At 35.4% G+C, this 17,003-nt stretch overlaps 2 protein-coding genes across 2 annotated transcripts; one reads left to right on the forward strand and one right to left on the reverse strand.

Annotated features, from left to right (window-relative positions):
* Window positions 1-2,497: 2,497 nt before the first annotated feature.
* Window positions 2,498-3,590, forward strand: EV154DRAFT_485033 (uncharacterized protein; the record flags this gene model as incomplete). The annotated part of the gene is made up of 3 exons (XM_051598722.1): window positions 2,498-2,542; window positions 2,596-2,635; window positions 3,373-3,590. The coding sequence occupies 3 exons, from the start codon at window positions 2,498-2,500 to the stop codon at window positions 3,588-3,590; spliced, it is 303 nt and encodes a 100-aa protein (XP_051453841.1).
* Window positions 3,591-4,416: 826 nt separating this feature from the next.
* On the reverse strand, window positions 4,417-5,085 carry EV154DRAFT_485034 (uncharacterized protein; the record flags this gene model as incomplete). The annotated part of the gene is made up of 2 exons (XM_051598723.1): window positions 4,417-4,734; window positions 4,822-5,085. 2 exons carry the CDS (start codon window positions 5,083-5,085, stop codon window positions 4,417-4,419), a joined length of 582 nt encoding a protein of 193 aa, XP_051453842.1.
* Between the last annotated feature and the right edge of the window lie 11,918 nt (window positions 5,086-17,003).

Consider the following 17,003-nt stretch of genomic DNA (forward strand, 5'->3'; position numbering starts at 1 on the left):
CTATTTTTTGGTTTTAAGCCCTAAAAACAAAAAAATATGCGAGTATTCCTGTCCACCTCTCAGGATCACTGTCCACCTCTCAGTATCCCTGTCCACCTCTCCTTCATCTTTGTCCACCTCCAATAGAAAGATCAAAATATGCGCTTGAGACAAAAGTTACACGAGCTTCCTTTTATTGAAATTAAATAAAATTGATTGATTTTTAAATAATGTCAACTCATCTTAAGTTCAGATAGAATGTATTCTATAATGTATCAAGAAACTTTCTCATTAAATAGGCTATAAGTAAGATTGTTTTTATTATTTAAAATTGAACATTTCAATGTTCTATAAAAGCAATTGGACATGTATTATTTTGATGCCATTACCAGATAAAGAACTAAATAATATTTCCGTTTCATCGGAACAGTATCCAGCATCAACAATAAACAGTTAGATTGATCAGTTAAGATTTTCTAAACAAAGAAGAGGTTGCTAAACTCCTTTATTATTTGTTCAAGGTCCTTGTAAATATAAGCTTTACGTGTTTATAGTGTTAGTCCCGAAAACGATTCGTGACATACATCTTGTTTACTGAGTGCTAATGGCTACGTTGTGTAAATGAACTGTAGTCGAAGTAGACGTAAACGGGTTAGTTATTCCTGATTCAACTGTAGCCACTTCTTACCAATTCATACTTGAACTGGAGTTAACTTGTCCATGTCTTTTTAGGAATTAACGCAAAGACCTAACTTTTGCTTTGCAGATAAAAAAAGTCTCGTTGAGTTGAATTCAGCTGCTTAATCTTGGTGTCCCTCCTTTTATAAAAACCAGTAATTACTTAAGTGTAAGGTATACATTGTCTCTTTTATTTTTCTGGACAGACAGTTCTATTGCTTTAAGTTTATGGGAGGGGGGGGGTTATTATGTACGAACAAAGGTTGATTTTAATGTAAAAGAAAAAAAAAAGAAAAAAAAAACATTCTAAAAAAAGCAAGTAGGACAATTTTTTATTATACTGGCAAGTAAGCTTGTGCGCATAAGCAGTGACTCTCCACCGGTGCTCAATGAATTAGGCAGGCAGTGAGACTCGAGGTCAAATACCGCTGAAATTGCTTTTTTCTGTCCCCGCTCACGCGTTCCTCTTTTTTTTTTTTTTTCTTTTTTTTCTCAGTAGCTGAATTCCCAAGACTACTCACGGGTTTAGAAAAAAGAATACACCCGGTTTTTTCTTTGATGAAGCAGTCAACCATCAGGTTCTCATGGTGACCACACTGAAAAGCAACCGATCGAGGTTAAGCCTAGCAACAGCCATGGATTGTAGAGAAGCACAAAACTTAAATATAAACAAGGTTCGATTGTTTGCTGTTGAAGTTTTAAAAGAAGGGAACCAAACTCGACTGTATTTGATGTAGCTGATAAAATGATCAAGGACGTAAAGGACAAGAAGACATTAAAGACCCTGTTTCTTTCCCGTGATAATCAGACTGATAATAACGTAAAAAACAAAAAAACAAAAAACAAAAAAAGCATGATTTACAAAGGACAAGGCAGACGATGTAAAGGCAATGACACTCTCTTTCCCCCCAGTAATTATACACACAAACCCTGTATTCGGTAACGAATACATGTGTCAAATGAAATGAATTCCTAACATCGTCACGTATGATTTTTGCTTTTTTTTTTTTTTTTTGTTTTTTTTTTTTTGTAATACACAAATTGGCTTGCACCGGATTGTTTTGGTTATAAACATCCTTGTTGCTCCTTTGTGGCGTGTAATTTACTATTCTCATATACTAATTTACCATCAAATACCCGTGTATGTTTTCCATTTCCCTCATCCACAAAATTAAAAGCGATCCATTTTTATTGTCCTTACATCACGGTAAATTAATATGGAATCCATCGGTCATAATCACCAAGTGATCCTTAAAGACATAAATAAACTTCCAGATAACATGATAAAATGAACTTATGCCATTTTCTACGAGTGTATATATATAAGTCCGATCTTCTGCTCCAGCCATACGTATGCTTTATTAATAAATTGATGTATGAGTAGCTGTCATGTTGTTAGGATTATGCTGAGGATTGAGACGGATCTTTGCTTAGGACGGCTCTATAAAAGCCTAAGTATCACAATCACATTTAACAACCTACCAGTGTGTACGTGCCTGTTAATCACACATAATTCAAGTATAAGATATGTCATAGAGGTGCTATGACCAAATGTATGGCTGGAACATCCTCCAGATTGAACTCCTTCAAATCGTTCTTTGTTTTGATTGTGTTATTATTCTGTAGCTGTTTATCCAATGCCGATATATCCTTTAAGCACTACCTATCATGCGTAGTGGGGTGGTTCAATACAAAAGAGAGGGAAAAATTGCGTTAATTTAACACATAATAATTGATGAACGTCGTTATCCATGGGGACGGAAAAGGTATTAGAGCGTTTTATTTCCTTTGGTGGTTTGGCTTCTGTTGAAATTACTCCTGTTGAATGTCTTCTTGATGAATGATTAAAAATGAGAACCAAGAACTTTCTCCAAATACTGAAAAGGTAAAATATACAACCTGAGGTGTAGCTGAAGCTGTTTCACGTCATCAAATCAGACAAGTGTATGTATCGGCCACAGCATTATGCGTGCCATAGGTAAGTAATTGAACGCTGCGTTTCCTTCTATTTTTGTACGTTGCGCAAAAAACAGCTAAGGAATGACCATCATCCCAAGAGGGCGTGCCAGATCTATTTACGAACAGCATTACTGTACGTTTGCAGTTTTCGTTTCTATGGTAGACAGCCAAGTGTCTTGACTCGACAAAGTCCTTCTGCTTTAGCCATTTCTGGGCATAACAGAGGTTTTTCAAAAGCTGATAAAATTAATTGAAGACTGCCTGGTGGATGTCCTGCTGTGACTTGACTATTCAAACGCTAACAAAAAAAAAAAAAAAAAAAAAAAAAAAAAAAAAAAAAAAAACGCACCTCTTTTATTTTTTTTCTTTCCCCACCTTCTCCCACAAGCTCACAAGAAAACGTGTAGGAAGTTTTCCGATGTCCTGCCACCTTTGAAACCAGATTAAACAGGTAATTATACAATCATGGGGGCTCGCTATTTTTTTTTTCTAATTTCGTTTTTAGCTTCCCAAAGTTTAAAACATCTTGTACCGTTTATCAGGTATGTGGTCTTCACTCTGATTTATGTTTGGTCTATTGATTAGACTAGTGGATTAACACCGTGATAGTAATACTAGAAACTTGATCTTGGGATCAGAAAACTTTTAACTATAACAGATGGTCAACAAATTCTCATAATAGTTACCATCACCTTTGGGAAAGGATCGCCGAATGATAGTTCGGAATTATGAGCAATTTATGTGGGTTGTCTATAGACGTTCAAGATATTGATGAAATTTCATTGAGGATCATGAAAGAATTGAATGCTGATCTTCACTTTACGAGGTATTTATTTGCAAAAAGAAGTACAATAGGTGTAATCGGACAAAGGAGAACCAGAGAGACAAGATCAGAAAGTATTGGTGAGATCAAAAATTCAGCAGATCCACGAAAAGAAAAGCAGAAGATGGATACGATATCAAGCATAACGTGAGAAGTATAACGCGAGATGGGAGATTATTACGACGCAAGAAGAATACTTTGTGGATAAGGGTGTAAAATACAAGGAAATAGAGGTATGTTTCAGCTTGATGATATGAGGATGACAAGAAATAAGAAAATAAGGTGCTGAAAAGTGATGGAAGAACCAATAAAAATAAAGATATATAACTACTGTAAACAGTTTGAGGGATTGATGCGGGAGAATATAAAAGGGGTATGGGCCAAAATGGTGTAATCTCGAGTGTGAATTATGTTAAAAGTTTCCTCACAGGGTGTACTGTAAAAAAATGGCTGTAAATCGGTATATAAAGAACGAAGAATTTGTTTGTTTTCTTTTCTCTGTTTTTTTTTTATTAGCTTAAAATATCCCTGAGGCGGGGGATCTTTCAATTGAAAGCATGAAAGCTCTAATAACTTCATCCAATTTATGACTGTCGCTGTTCTTAATACAAGCAATTTTGACAGGTTGTCAGCAAGCCTAAGGTAAAAAAAAAGTAAGGCATTCAATAACCCCTATATAAGGCTTTACGATACGGTGTTTTCGTATTCTATAGCTGTTTTTTTTTCTTTTTATAGAATTCTCTTTCGTCAATGATCAACCAATGTTAAGGTCAACGTTTTGACGCTTTCCGTAGACTTTTTTTGATGAGCACATCGAGCCTCTTTTAAAAAGGACTGGGAAAAAGTGCGTCAAACGTCGTTTTAATTGATTTTGTTATCTTTATTCTAGTAAGAGTAAAAAAAAAAAAAAAAAAAAAAAAAAAAAAGATATTTCACAAAGTAAACAGTGGGCTTATTTTACGCCCTCCATCCGAAAATTACACGTAGATACAGCCAAAGCAAACGTAGTCACAGCCAAGGATCGGAGACTTTTTGGCTGTTCCTAAGAGATCACATGCTGTACTGGCTGTGCCGTCCCTTAGGCGCCTTACACTGTAAAAATAAAACAACTTCTTTTCTCCAGTAATTAAAATAAATATTGACTTGAAACTTTTGAAAGTGTTTGCTCCTTTGCCAACTTTACCACCCAACGCCACCAAAGAAATCAATACCAGTTTTATTAAAAACTTTGCACTCGAAAATAGCTTTGAGACACTAATCTTCAACGTCAAAACGACTATTGCAAACATAATTGTCTTTATTATATTAAAGTAAGAATCGCCAAAAAGAAAAGGGGGGGGGGGGGGTTTCTCATGCTCAAACTATCGAGAACGAACGTTTACGAACTCGGCACAGAAAATATTCTTTCGATCAGTAATGGAAACAAAAAAAGCTCGCGTCTGACTATGTCGCAGGGTATTGCGCAGGAAATCAAAGAATAGAGCGTTCATTTTTTTTTTCTCAGTAGCTAAATTCTGAAGACTGCTCACAGGGTAAGAAAAAAAGAATACACTGATCTTTTCTTTGATGAAGCAATCAACCATCAAGTTCTCATGGTGACAAACACTGGAAAGTAATCGATCAAGGTTAAACCTAGCGACAGCCATGAATTATAGAGAACCATAATACTTAAATATAAACAAGGTTTAATTGTTTGCTGTTGAGGCTGTAAAAAAAAGGAAGCCCAACTCGACTGCATTTGATGTAGCTGACAAAATGATCAAGGACGTAAAGGACAAGAAGACTTTCAAGATCCTGTTTCTTTCTCTTGACGATCAGACTGATAATAACGTAAAAAACAAAAAAAAAACAAATAAAAACAAAAACAAAAAGCATGATTTACAAAGGACATGGTAGACGATGTAAAGGCAACGACACTCTCTTCTTCCCCAGTATTTATACACACAAACTCTGTATTCGTTGATGAATACATGTGTCAAATAAAATAAATTCGGAACATCGTCACGTATGATTTTTGCTTTTTTTTTATTTTTTTTGGGATGCATAAACTAGCTTGCACCGGATATTTTGACTATTGACATCCTTACAGCTACCATTCTCATATACTAATTTACCACCAAATACCCGTGTATGTTTTTCATTTCCCCCATCCACAAAATTAAAAGCGATCCGATTTTATTGTTCTTACATCACGGTAAATTAACACAGAATCCATCGGTCATAACCACCAAGTGATCTTTAAAGAGATAAATAAATTTCCAGATAACATGATAAAATAAACGTATGTCATTTTCTACGAGTGCATATATATAAAATTCCAATCTTCTGCTTCATCCATATGCATGATTTAGTAATAGATCGATGTATGGGTAGCTGGCATGATATTGGGATTATGTCAAGGATTGAGACGGAACTTTGATAAGGTCGGCTTCATACAAGAGTAAGTATCACAATCACATTTAACTCAAAATAACTCACCTCAAACGATTTACAGCTTGACACCCTACTAGTGTGTATGTGCCTGTTGATCACACATAATTCAAGTCTGATATGTTATAGAGGTGTTATGACCAAACATTTTGCAGGAACTTCCTCCAGATTGAACTCTGATTCTTTCTTTGCTTTAATTGTGTTATAATCGTGTAGCTGTACATCCAGTGTCGATATGTCTTTTAAGCACTACCTATCATGCGTAGTGGGGTGGTTCATACAAAAGAGAGGGAAAAATTGCGTTAATTTAACACATAATAATTGATGAACGTCGTTATCCATGGAAACGGAAAAGGTATTAGAGCGTTTTGTTTCCTTTGTTGGTTTGGCTTCTGTTGAAATTACTCTGGTTGAATGTCTTCTTGATGAATGATTAAAAATGAGCACCAAGAATTTTCTCCATAATACTGAAAAGGTGGAATGTACGACCTGAGGTGAAGCTGAAGCTGTTTCACGTCATCAAGTCGTACAAGCGTATTCATCGGCCACAGCATAAGGAGTGCCACAGGCTAGAACTTGAACGCTGCGTTTCCTTCCATTTTTGTATAATGCGCAAAAAACGGCTGAGAAACTGTCAAGAGAGCGTACCAGATCTTTTTACGAACAGCATTAGTATACATTTGCAGTTTTTGTTTCTATGATAGACAGCCAGATGTCCTAACGCGGCAAAGTCATTCTGCTTCAGAAATTTCTGGGTATAACAAAAGTTTCTTAACAGCTGAAAAAAAAAACGCACCGCTTTTTTTTTTCTTTCCCACAATCTCACAAAAAAAAACTGTAGGAAGCTTTCCATTTTTATACCACCTATAAAACCGGGTTAAACAGGTAATTATACAGGCATGGGGACTCGCTTTTATTTTTGTTCTAATTTCGTTTTTAGCTGCCCATAGTTTAAATCATCTTTTACCGTTTATCAGGTATTTGACCTTCATTTTGATAAATGTTTAGCCTGCTGGTTTAGACTAGTGGATTAACGCCGTGATAATAAAAACAGCAACTGGAAATCGAGATCAGGAAACTTATAACTGCAACAGACGGTCAACAAATTCTCATGATAGATACCATCATCTTTGGGAAAGGATCGCCAAAGACAGTTTGGAATTATAGGCAATTGCTGTAGGCTGTCTGTAGACAATGAAGATAATGACAAAATTTCATTGAGGATTATGAAAGAATTGAAGGCTGGACTTCCTTTATGAGGTATTTATTTGCAACAACAATAGATGTAATCGGACAAAGGAGAGCAAGAGAGACAAGGTTAGAAAGTATTAGTGAGATCAAAAATACATCAAATTCAAGAAAAGAAAAGCAGAAGGTGGATACGAGATCAAGTATGACATGAGAAGCATGACACAAGAGGGTAAATGAATGCGACGCATAAAGCATACTTTGTGGATAAGGGTTTAAAATACAAGGAAATAGAGGTATGTTTCGGCTTGATGATATGAGGATGACAAGAAACAAGAAAATAAGGTGCTGAAAAGTGATGGAAGAACCAATAAAAATAAAGATATATAACTACTGTAAACAGTTTGAGGGATTGATGCGGGAGAACATAAAAAAGATGTGGGCCAAAATGGTGTAATCTCGAGAGTGTGAATTATGTCACAGGGCGTACTATAAAAAATGGCAACAGATGTTAATCGGTACATAAAGAACGAAGAATTTGTTTGTTTTCTTTTCTCTGTTTGGTTAACTTAAACTGTGTTTGAGGCGGGAGGGGGATCTTTCAATTGAAAGCACAAAAGCTCTAATAACTTAATGTTATGACAGTTGCTGTTCTTAATACAAGCAATTTTGACAGGAGGTCAGCAAGCATATTGGTAAAAAAAAGTTAGGGCATTTAATAGCGCCTACATAAGGCTTTACGATATGGTGATTGTTTTCGTATTCTGTAGGTTTCTTTTCATAGAATTCTCTTTCGCCAATGACCAACCAATGTTAAGGTCAAGGTTTTGAAGCTTTCCGTAGACTTTTTATGATGAACACACTAAGTCTCTTCTAAAAACGGTTGGGAAAACATTGCTCTAAACGTCGTATTTAATTGATGCTGTTATCCTCTAGCAAGAGTAGAAAAAAGATATTTCTCAAAGTAAACAGTGGGCTTATTTTACGCCCTCCCTCCGGGGAGATGTTACATTTTAGATACAGCCAAAGTGAGCGTAGTGACAGCCTAGGATCGGAAACCTTTTGGCTGTTCCTTAAAGATCACATGCTGTAGTGACTGTCCCTTAATCGCTTTACACTCTGTAAAAATAAAACAAAATAAATATTGAAACTTTTGGAAGTGTCTGCTCTTTTGCCAACATGAACACCCAATGCCACCAAAGAGATCACTACCAATTTTATTAAAAATCTTCCCCTCAAAAACAAGTTTGAGACACTAATCGTCAACGTCAAAAGGACAATTGCAAATACAATTGCCCTTACTATATTAAAGTAAGAACCGCCAAAAATTACGGGGGGGTTTCTCATACACAACCTATTGAGAATGAACGTTTACAGAAAATATTCTTTTGAGCAGTAATGGAAACAAAACAAAAAAAGCACGCGTCTGACTATGTTACAGGGCATTGAGCAAGAAATTAAAAGTATCGCAAAACCCAAGGAACAAAACTTTGGAGGAGGGGTTTTATGAGTCTGATAAAATAGTTTTAAAAGACTTATCTCAACTATGATAGACTGACACAATCCGACAGGTAGCATATAAGAATTTTATATTTGGTATATTTACAGTGCGTGTAACAGGGCCTCTTGAAAAAATCCAACTCTTTGGGATAGCCAAAAGGTACCCGATCCTAAATGACCCAGAAATTTTAAAGTGGCCGTATGTGGAAATGGATGTAATGATCCCGTAAAGAAAGACCATAATGAGATGTCAATAACAATAACATTCATCCTTAAACTGTGTATATCTTGTAGCACACTGTTCAGGGGAAATTGTAGTTCTTAATAAAGGTAGCTGTGGCACCTCATTGTGGCTAATGTAACCTTCACATATTTTCATATTAATGTTATTTTTTAAATGAGTATGCCTTATACTTGTATGAAGGATGATATGAGATCAAGCCTGTACATAAATTAAATGATCAGTATTTAATGTAAAGTATCGATAAGAGTTATATTTAGGATTATCAAATGGAAGATTTAAGAAGTGTAGATAGAGGCATATATTACGTATATAGCCTCAATCACGACACTGTACCTGCGTCTATCGTTGTGCCTGATTTTTTCTTTTTAGTATTTCGGGTCTGTGATGGACGGTCTGATGTAAATAATGAACTTATTTTAAACGGAGAAATGGTCACTTTACCTTCATACAGCTAGACATGAAAAGAGTGTCTGAGCACATGCTAAAAAAGCTATTGGTGATCTAATAAAAAACATTATATACTAATAACGCATATAAAAAAAAGTAAGTGGTTATAAAATTGATAACAAACTCAAGAGATTTGTTCAACGAGTAAAACCTTGCTTATTTAGGGGAAATGAGTTACGCAACCCAGCCTTTTCACGCTTGAAGATTGTACTCAGATCTTTTACTCTTTACTGTCCTTCTTGTAATTGCAACCCAGCCTTTTTCTGCCCCCCCTCAGATTTTTTTTTATTCCTTACTGCCCTTCTTTTCATTGCAATCCAGCCTTTTCCCGGCCCACAGATTTTTTTACTCTTTTGAAAGTCGCTTATTGGGCGACTGGGTTTTCTTCCAGTTTTGGTCCCCTTTGAGTGGAATGCAGCTTGCCCAGTGGGGTGGCTTGGCATGACTTTTAAAATTCGAATAGCCTCAGGCAGACAAAATCTGTTTTGTCTACTACTTACTTCCCTGCGTGTTTGTTATTTCGCTGATTTTCTGTACAATGTAGCTTTTTTTAAAAAAAAGCATATTCAATACATATAGCATATTTTTTTATGGGGTTTACTATTATTTATACTTTTTTTAGGCATATACGTCCTTTTCATGACGAATAATAATGAAGATAAAGTCCCTACACTATGGTTGATTTTTTGTTTGACTCAAATTTGCGCGTAAGACGTACAATAGTTGGTGGTTTTTGCCCACCAAAATTTGTTCGAATTGTTACCAACTGGTTTTGTTTTGCCTTTTTTCTTCTAGTTGTTTTTTGCAAAATGAATAACAGTTTGGTGATTTTGCAATTAATTTTGTACGACTTACTAACTGATTTTTTTTTTAAGAGTTTTTTACTATCAATAATTTTGTACGCAAACACAAACAGCTGAAATGACAGGTGTCTGTAAGTATTTCATGCAAGTGCTTTTTGCTGTGAATGTAGCTCAGAGCTTCTTGGTTTGGTGCAAAGAAGGTCTGTTGTGACAGCCCCAGTTGAAACGCTAAAGGAAGAAAAGCTTGGAATTTGTAAGGGTTCACTTTGATTTCTGATTTTCATGCAAAATAATTAGAACGCTAGTTGCTACTGATGGGGGACATAGGCTAAATATAGCTACAGAGTAAATAAGGCTTTCTAGACTCAAATATTTATTGAAATGTCTTTTGTTTTCTTCATTACCCCAATTTCCCTCTTCAGGGCTTTCGGCATTAGTGCAAAGCGTAATGCTTTTGTTTTTTCATCTATCTTAATAACTTTTTAGTGTTACTACTTTCACACTTTGCTAATGAACGTTTCTAAATTATACAGTAACTGGTTTTATTCATTCAAGGGATGAAGCTGCTTTTCCTCTTTTTGTAGAATAAGAAAGGATATTGCGAGCATGTATGTAAGTTTTGCTTCATTCACGCTCATCAAAAAAACACAAAATATTGCAACCTTATTTACTCGTTACTCTTAAATATATGCATCTTTACTCAAATTTAACCCCCCCCCCTTCATGGCACTTGCGTTGTATTTAAAGAACTCTTAGTATTTACCTGTATCCTTCAGGCCTGTAGAGATACTTGATTTGCCTCAGTTCAAGTAAGATTTATTTTATTTTATGCTGCTTAATCACGTATCTATTCCTCTTTTTGATCAAACCATTCAATCAAAGCACTCTAGATTTTGATTATCAATTTTAAACTGAACAGCCTCGGTGGTTGGAATTGTTTCCCTTTTTATGTTTACGCATATTTGAGCTTTTATTCTTACATGATAATTTCTTCTTTTTAGTCCGCTTTCGTGAGAGGAGCTGGTGGTAAACGATTTTTGATTTCTAGTTCATCATTGTTTATTGTCCGTTGGAACCCTTCTTCCCAAAACCAATCAAGATTTAAAGAGCAATCAGTTTATAGAACAGTTCCGTATTCTACAAAATATGCTGACTTGACCAATTTGGATACGTCCGTTAGTAAAGTAGCTTTATCCCTGGGAAAAGATAAGTGTTTATTTACTCTCTCATATACATCATTTATAAAAGCACCCTGTAGGGGAAATTTATCTGAAAATTGGTATTATCCTTATCGCCGTATGCAGTAGTGCGTATATCATATCCATACGTTATATGGGAGGCCGCATGGACTGTCAGATTTTGTTGGTTTTTTGAATTAGGGTATAATCATATACAATTTATGGGTAAAGAAATACTCCTTTCCGTCAATGGGAGCTGCATTTAATATGTCCTCATTAGAAGGATCATACTAAAAATGTGCTACCCAACAGAGCACACAATAAAAAAAAAGCCGAATTGATTTTTTTCGTTAGTTATCAAAAGGTTTATGTATGGAGCATGATAAAATATTAGACAAACCAACACAATGGGTACACTGAAAATAACGGGCTTCATAATACTTCTTTATTAAATCTGACGTTATTTGTCAATCATACACATCCAAATACTTCTGAGATGAGCCAGATTATCTGAAACAACCTTCTCGCTTGCGTGCTTTCCGATCTATCCACCATGGTTTATAGCGAAAAGCTTCATGGTGATCAGTTTATTTTTATTTATAGTGCTTATCACTCTACTAAAAATGGCGGGTAAAACAAAAGAGCTTGTAATCCAAAATGGTGAGATTTATCAGTTTAAAATACAGACACCAAACAACGCTGAATTGATTGACTGGGGGGGGGGACATTGTTCTCTTTCTAAAATTTACATAATTTCACAATGGGACCAAGTGATCACGATGATATGATTTTTTAGATTCATCCAATGACTGAAAACTTATGACCATATGTATCATGAACCTTACAAACTAGAAAGACATCATAGAAGATCCAGTAGATGATGATTCTATTTCAGTTGTCACGTTAAATTTTACCATTTTATAAAGACGGCCATTCTCACTATAAAGTGGTTTTTGTTTTAGCTGATAATCATCATATTGTAACACATTAGGGAAAAAATGATAACTGGATACGTAAAAAAATCAGCTCGTTGAGGCTTCAGCTCTTTGTGTGGGTCCGCAATGAAAGGCTTAATGTTGCATAAAGTTGGCCCAAGATAAGCTTCAGTTGAAGAGGAAGAGTTTCAAGTAAAGCAACTTTTTTCATCGGCACTAATGAATCGGTAAACATCATGACTGAGAGTATAGCTGACGTGCTTCTTTATACCTTAATGCACTTTTAAAGTATGCGGGTATTGCAATATCAAAGTTCCAGACGTCTGTCACTTTTGTTGCTTGTACGGAGTTTTAATATACTTTTTTTTTTTTTTTTTTTTTTTAGGGTCCTTTGCTCAAAAAATAAATTTCTAATGTCATTAACAGCATAATAAATAATAAAGTAAAATAATTAAATAATATTTATTGGGATTAATGTGTAAAAAATAAAAGATGGGAAAAGTTTTGTATGGAATAAGGCGAAATAAAGAGACCATCCGAGAGTCACCAAGAACCAGAGGAGAAAAAGACAAGCTGTTCTAAAAAAAATTACTCATTAAACTTAACCCCAGTTCGCAGGGTATTCCCCATTCGCAGGGAATATTATAATCGTAACTATGTGGAGACTACCACCAGGGGATCTTTGCCTACACTAACGGATTGTTAGCCTCCTAAGCCCTGGAGCACATATCTAAATCGTGACTACAGCTACAAGCTCACCGGATTTAGCCACGCTAAACCACTAGCTTATACTGTACCGTGAATAAAAGAAGACCAGAAGTAGAACAGCTGCCTTAAATCCTTGGAACTTTAGATGAAGTTAAGATAGCATAGCCTTGACGCCAGTTTGAGAGATTTGCAGAGTCTTGGAGGGGAGTTGTGAAGAGGCTTGACACCAGTTTGAGAGATTTGCAGAGTCTTGGAGGGAAGTCTTGAAGAGGCTTGACACAAGATGAGAATATTTGACGAGGGTTTTAGAGTTTCAGAGGCTTTGGATAACCTTTAGAGAGACTTGACAAGAGTTACGTGCTTTGAAATAGATTATAGGTTTGCAGAGTCTTGAGAAGATTTGAAGAAGATTTGAAGAAGTTTGTAAAGGTTTGCATATTAAGAAGAGTAGTATTATAAGTTCACGTGGCTCATTTTTTATTTACACAGTCCATAATTAAACTGGTTTAAGGCTAAAATGCTTGTCGGAAGTCAGTTGCGATGTTTTTTTTTGGTTTAAGGAATAAAAAAAAAAAAAAAGACATGAGCAATACAGTGCGTTGCGACATCACTTTATACGAAGTATATAGAAATACCATAAAAGATAAATAAAGTGGATAACGCTTCATGAATACAAGCATACATATAAACATCAGCGTACAGGTGAGAATAGAAAATCTTGTAAAGTACATGATGTCAATATTAGTCAATAAAACATATAACATCATATGACAAGATCAAATATTGATGTGCGGAATTATAATGGATTGTTCTGGATCAGTAATGTAATGTTTACCTCAAACCAGTAGAATTAGTTTTAGTAGACTTCAGCTCCTTTGATAGTTATATAATCGCAGTAGAAAGTGATGTTTCATTTTATCAACGTTAGCTGAATATTTCAGCACAACCAACTATACACCCACGTTGACAAATTTTGAAGGGAAAGATAAAACAGTTCATTGATTCAGATATAGTGTCACTGTTTGGTCAGAGGATAGTTATAAAAATTACTCTTAGAATTATGTAACATCTTGTAACCTAAACTTTAGTCAAATCGGACCTTCCGTATAGTCTTAAACCTGTAAGATTATTTAGATGTAGGATGTTGGGGTCATATTATTATTTAATAACTTAAGAGATCTCCAGCGAGATACCTGAATGCTTATATAAGTAGTAGGTTTCCGATAGATTTCCCATCATCTTGGAGAGGCGCTATTTACGCCAGTATACCTTTTAAAAAATATATTGGAAGATGATAGCTTAAAGAGTAGCATGGATGCAAAAGCGTTCTCCGCACTCGATCGATGTAACTATAGGCGTGGCCTTAATTAGTTTCAAACACTTGATTTATCATGAAGAGGACATGGGCTGAAGGAATCATGTGAAAGATTGTTTAATCTTGCCGATCTTTTTTTTTTTTAATCCGTTGCACAAAAAGAACATCTCCCATGAAAAAGCAAAACTTCAATGATCATTTTCTCGACATCCAATGAAGAAAGTAGCCATGATATGCACACGGATGAGATGAGAATTTTATGGATTATTCAAAGGATAACACATATGTTCAAAAAGTAGTGAAAAAAAAATCAAGTTTGTAAAAGTAGCCTAGACAAAATCAACAAAATAAACAAAAAAAAAAATTTTGGTATAAAAGGAAGACTGCTGCGAAAAAAACGCTCTTTATCTTTTTATTCTTTTTTAAACATTAGAACAGAGAAGTTAGCATGGCTCAGCACAAGAATGACACTCTCGACTCTGTTCGTTTTCCGTTAAATCTATCCACTTCATTACAGATCGGGCAGTGTTCCAAAGGCCGTAGTAATCCCTAAAAAGATTACATTGAGGAGTCTGCTGGTTGTCAAAGTCGCTAGGCAATGGCCTTGGTCGTTGTCTGTATCGCTTCATTCGGATTTCAGTACAACAATCTGACTGGGGCTTGTCGCCTTTTGTTCCAGGAACTTCTTACTAAAACTAGTGCCACACCCGTTGCTTGGTGGAGGGTGAATATAGAGCGTGTTACTAGACGGTGGGATGGTCGTAGCCGTTTGAAGCCAGTCGATACGTTCTTGGTCATTGGAATTGGTGTGGGTTGTTATTTTTGGTCGGGATCTAATGACAGTAGGAAGTTTAGTACCCGAATGCATCTTGTAAGTGCTTTGCCTTGTTTACGTCTACGCTAGAGATATTGCATTCTATAGGCAGCCATAGATTGGCATCCTGTTGGACAGCTACCTCATCTACACGGAATGTTAACCTTAAAGCCAATACTCGTCCAGGTGCGGTTGCTACGATTCTACTGCCAGGGTAAAAAGCACCACCCCAACATGGTGTAGGGGGTATTTGGTCCTGGTGATTCTTATGTTTGCGCATTGTGGGTAGGTGGCATGTAGAATTATCAGGTGCTGTAATGAAGATGGTTTATCGGAATTTACTTTTTGGGCCAGGATGTGCTTCCACCTTCTCGTGGTCTGGCCTGTTAACCAGATATTTTATACTGGGAACTAGGAGAAGCACTTATTAGTATAGTTTATAGATTATCATTATTATTTATAAAAATAAAAAGGCTTTTTTTTACTTTAATCATTATAATTTTTTTTTTTTTTTTTTTTTTTTTTTTTGCTCGTCATAAATTTTAAAAGCCTTCAGTATTAGATGAAATGCGGAGAGCTTAAAAAAAGTTTTAGCCAAAGGATGGGATAAATCATCCTATTTGGGATGTAATAAAATGCTTTCACCCTTATAATAGACAGACATCTTTTTAGCACCAGTATTTTTTTTTCTTTCGTTAATGTCAAGTAATCTTGTATTGAAAAAGGAGCATTCACAGCCACCAAGAAAAGTTTAATCTTAATGGAGCTCAATAACGTGAATGCTTGTACTAAAAGTTGGACTGTTGAGATATTTAAAACTAAGAACGTAACCAACTCAAGTAGCCTCTGTCACAATCAGACAATCTTTTGTTTGTATGTAGGGGAAGATTGTTTGCTGCTCATCCGAGCGAAATCAGTTAAAAATTAACATACACCCCCCTTATCATCTATTTTCATTTTGCAACTCTCTTATAAAGGCAACAATAATAAGTAGTATCTAAAAGATAGTGAACCCACCCTTTCCACTCTTTTTTATACGCCTCTCTTATAAGCAATGTGCTGGTAGTTTATTTATTGCATGAATGCATGGAAAAAAATATTAACAACTGTACGTTTTTTGCTTACAAGCCCACCGTTTCATAAAGGAAAAAAAAAATAATGTTTGTGTCTGTCAAGTACTAGCAATAAAAATTAATGATCAACCTTTTCTTAATACCATGCTATCTATTTTCAATTGAGGTGCATAGACGATTGATTAGTGAGAGTGTTTAACGGAGCGTTATGACAGACATGTGAACTTTTTTGAAATTATTCATAGGGTGCCCTGATACCATAACGCTTTACAATATAGAACTAAAATTTAGTAAAGTTGTATCGGGATTTTATAACTCACCCAAGTGAACATCATAATACCAGAAATTCGGCTATCTCTTACGGTTTTTAACAGAGCTACTTTTTTTTTTCAAAAAGCTAAAATGAACGCTTTGTAACAGGACTTAATCGGATTTATAGGCCAATTTTGTGATCACGTATGCTTGCAACTGCTGTCAAACATAATCTGAGAAGCTTGACAATCTTGTAAACTACATGATATAACAGCATGGCAAATGCTGACAAATTATATATTTTAATAACTTTGAATAGTGAAGAAAAGTGGAAACTGCCTATTGGAACAAATGTAGGAGATGTACTTTATATATTCAGTAAAAGATACGCTTTGGATTAAACATCTCTCTCTAAATGAGATCCTCAGCACTCACACATTCTTTTATTATGCCTAAAATAAGCTAGCAGATACACAGCATTTCGAAAGTCCAATAAAAATGATTAATAGCTTCAAAGTGAAAGGTGGGTAAAAGATATCCCTACATACGCCCGGCCATCATGCATACTTGAGATATTAAGTAAATTGCATACGAAAATTACATACAGTCGTACAGTGCAATGTACACAGTCTTTATCTGCTGAGTCAAGTTTATTTCTTTAATTTATTTTTTCGCTC

Source organism: Mucor mucedo (genome assembly GCF_025094135.1).
Source record: "Mucor mucedo strain NRRL 3635 chromosome Unknown EV154scaffold_106, whole genome shotgun sequence".
Lineage (NCBI taxonomy): Eukaryota > Fungi > Mucoromycota > Mucoromycetes > Mucorales > Mucoraceae > Mucor > Mucor mucedo.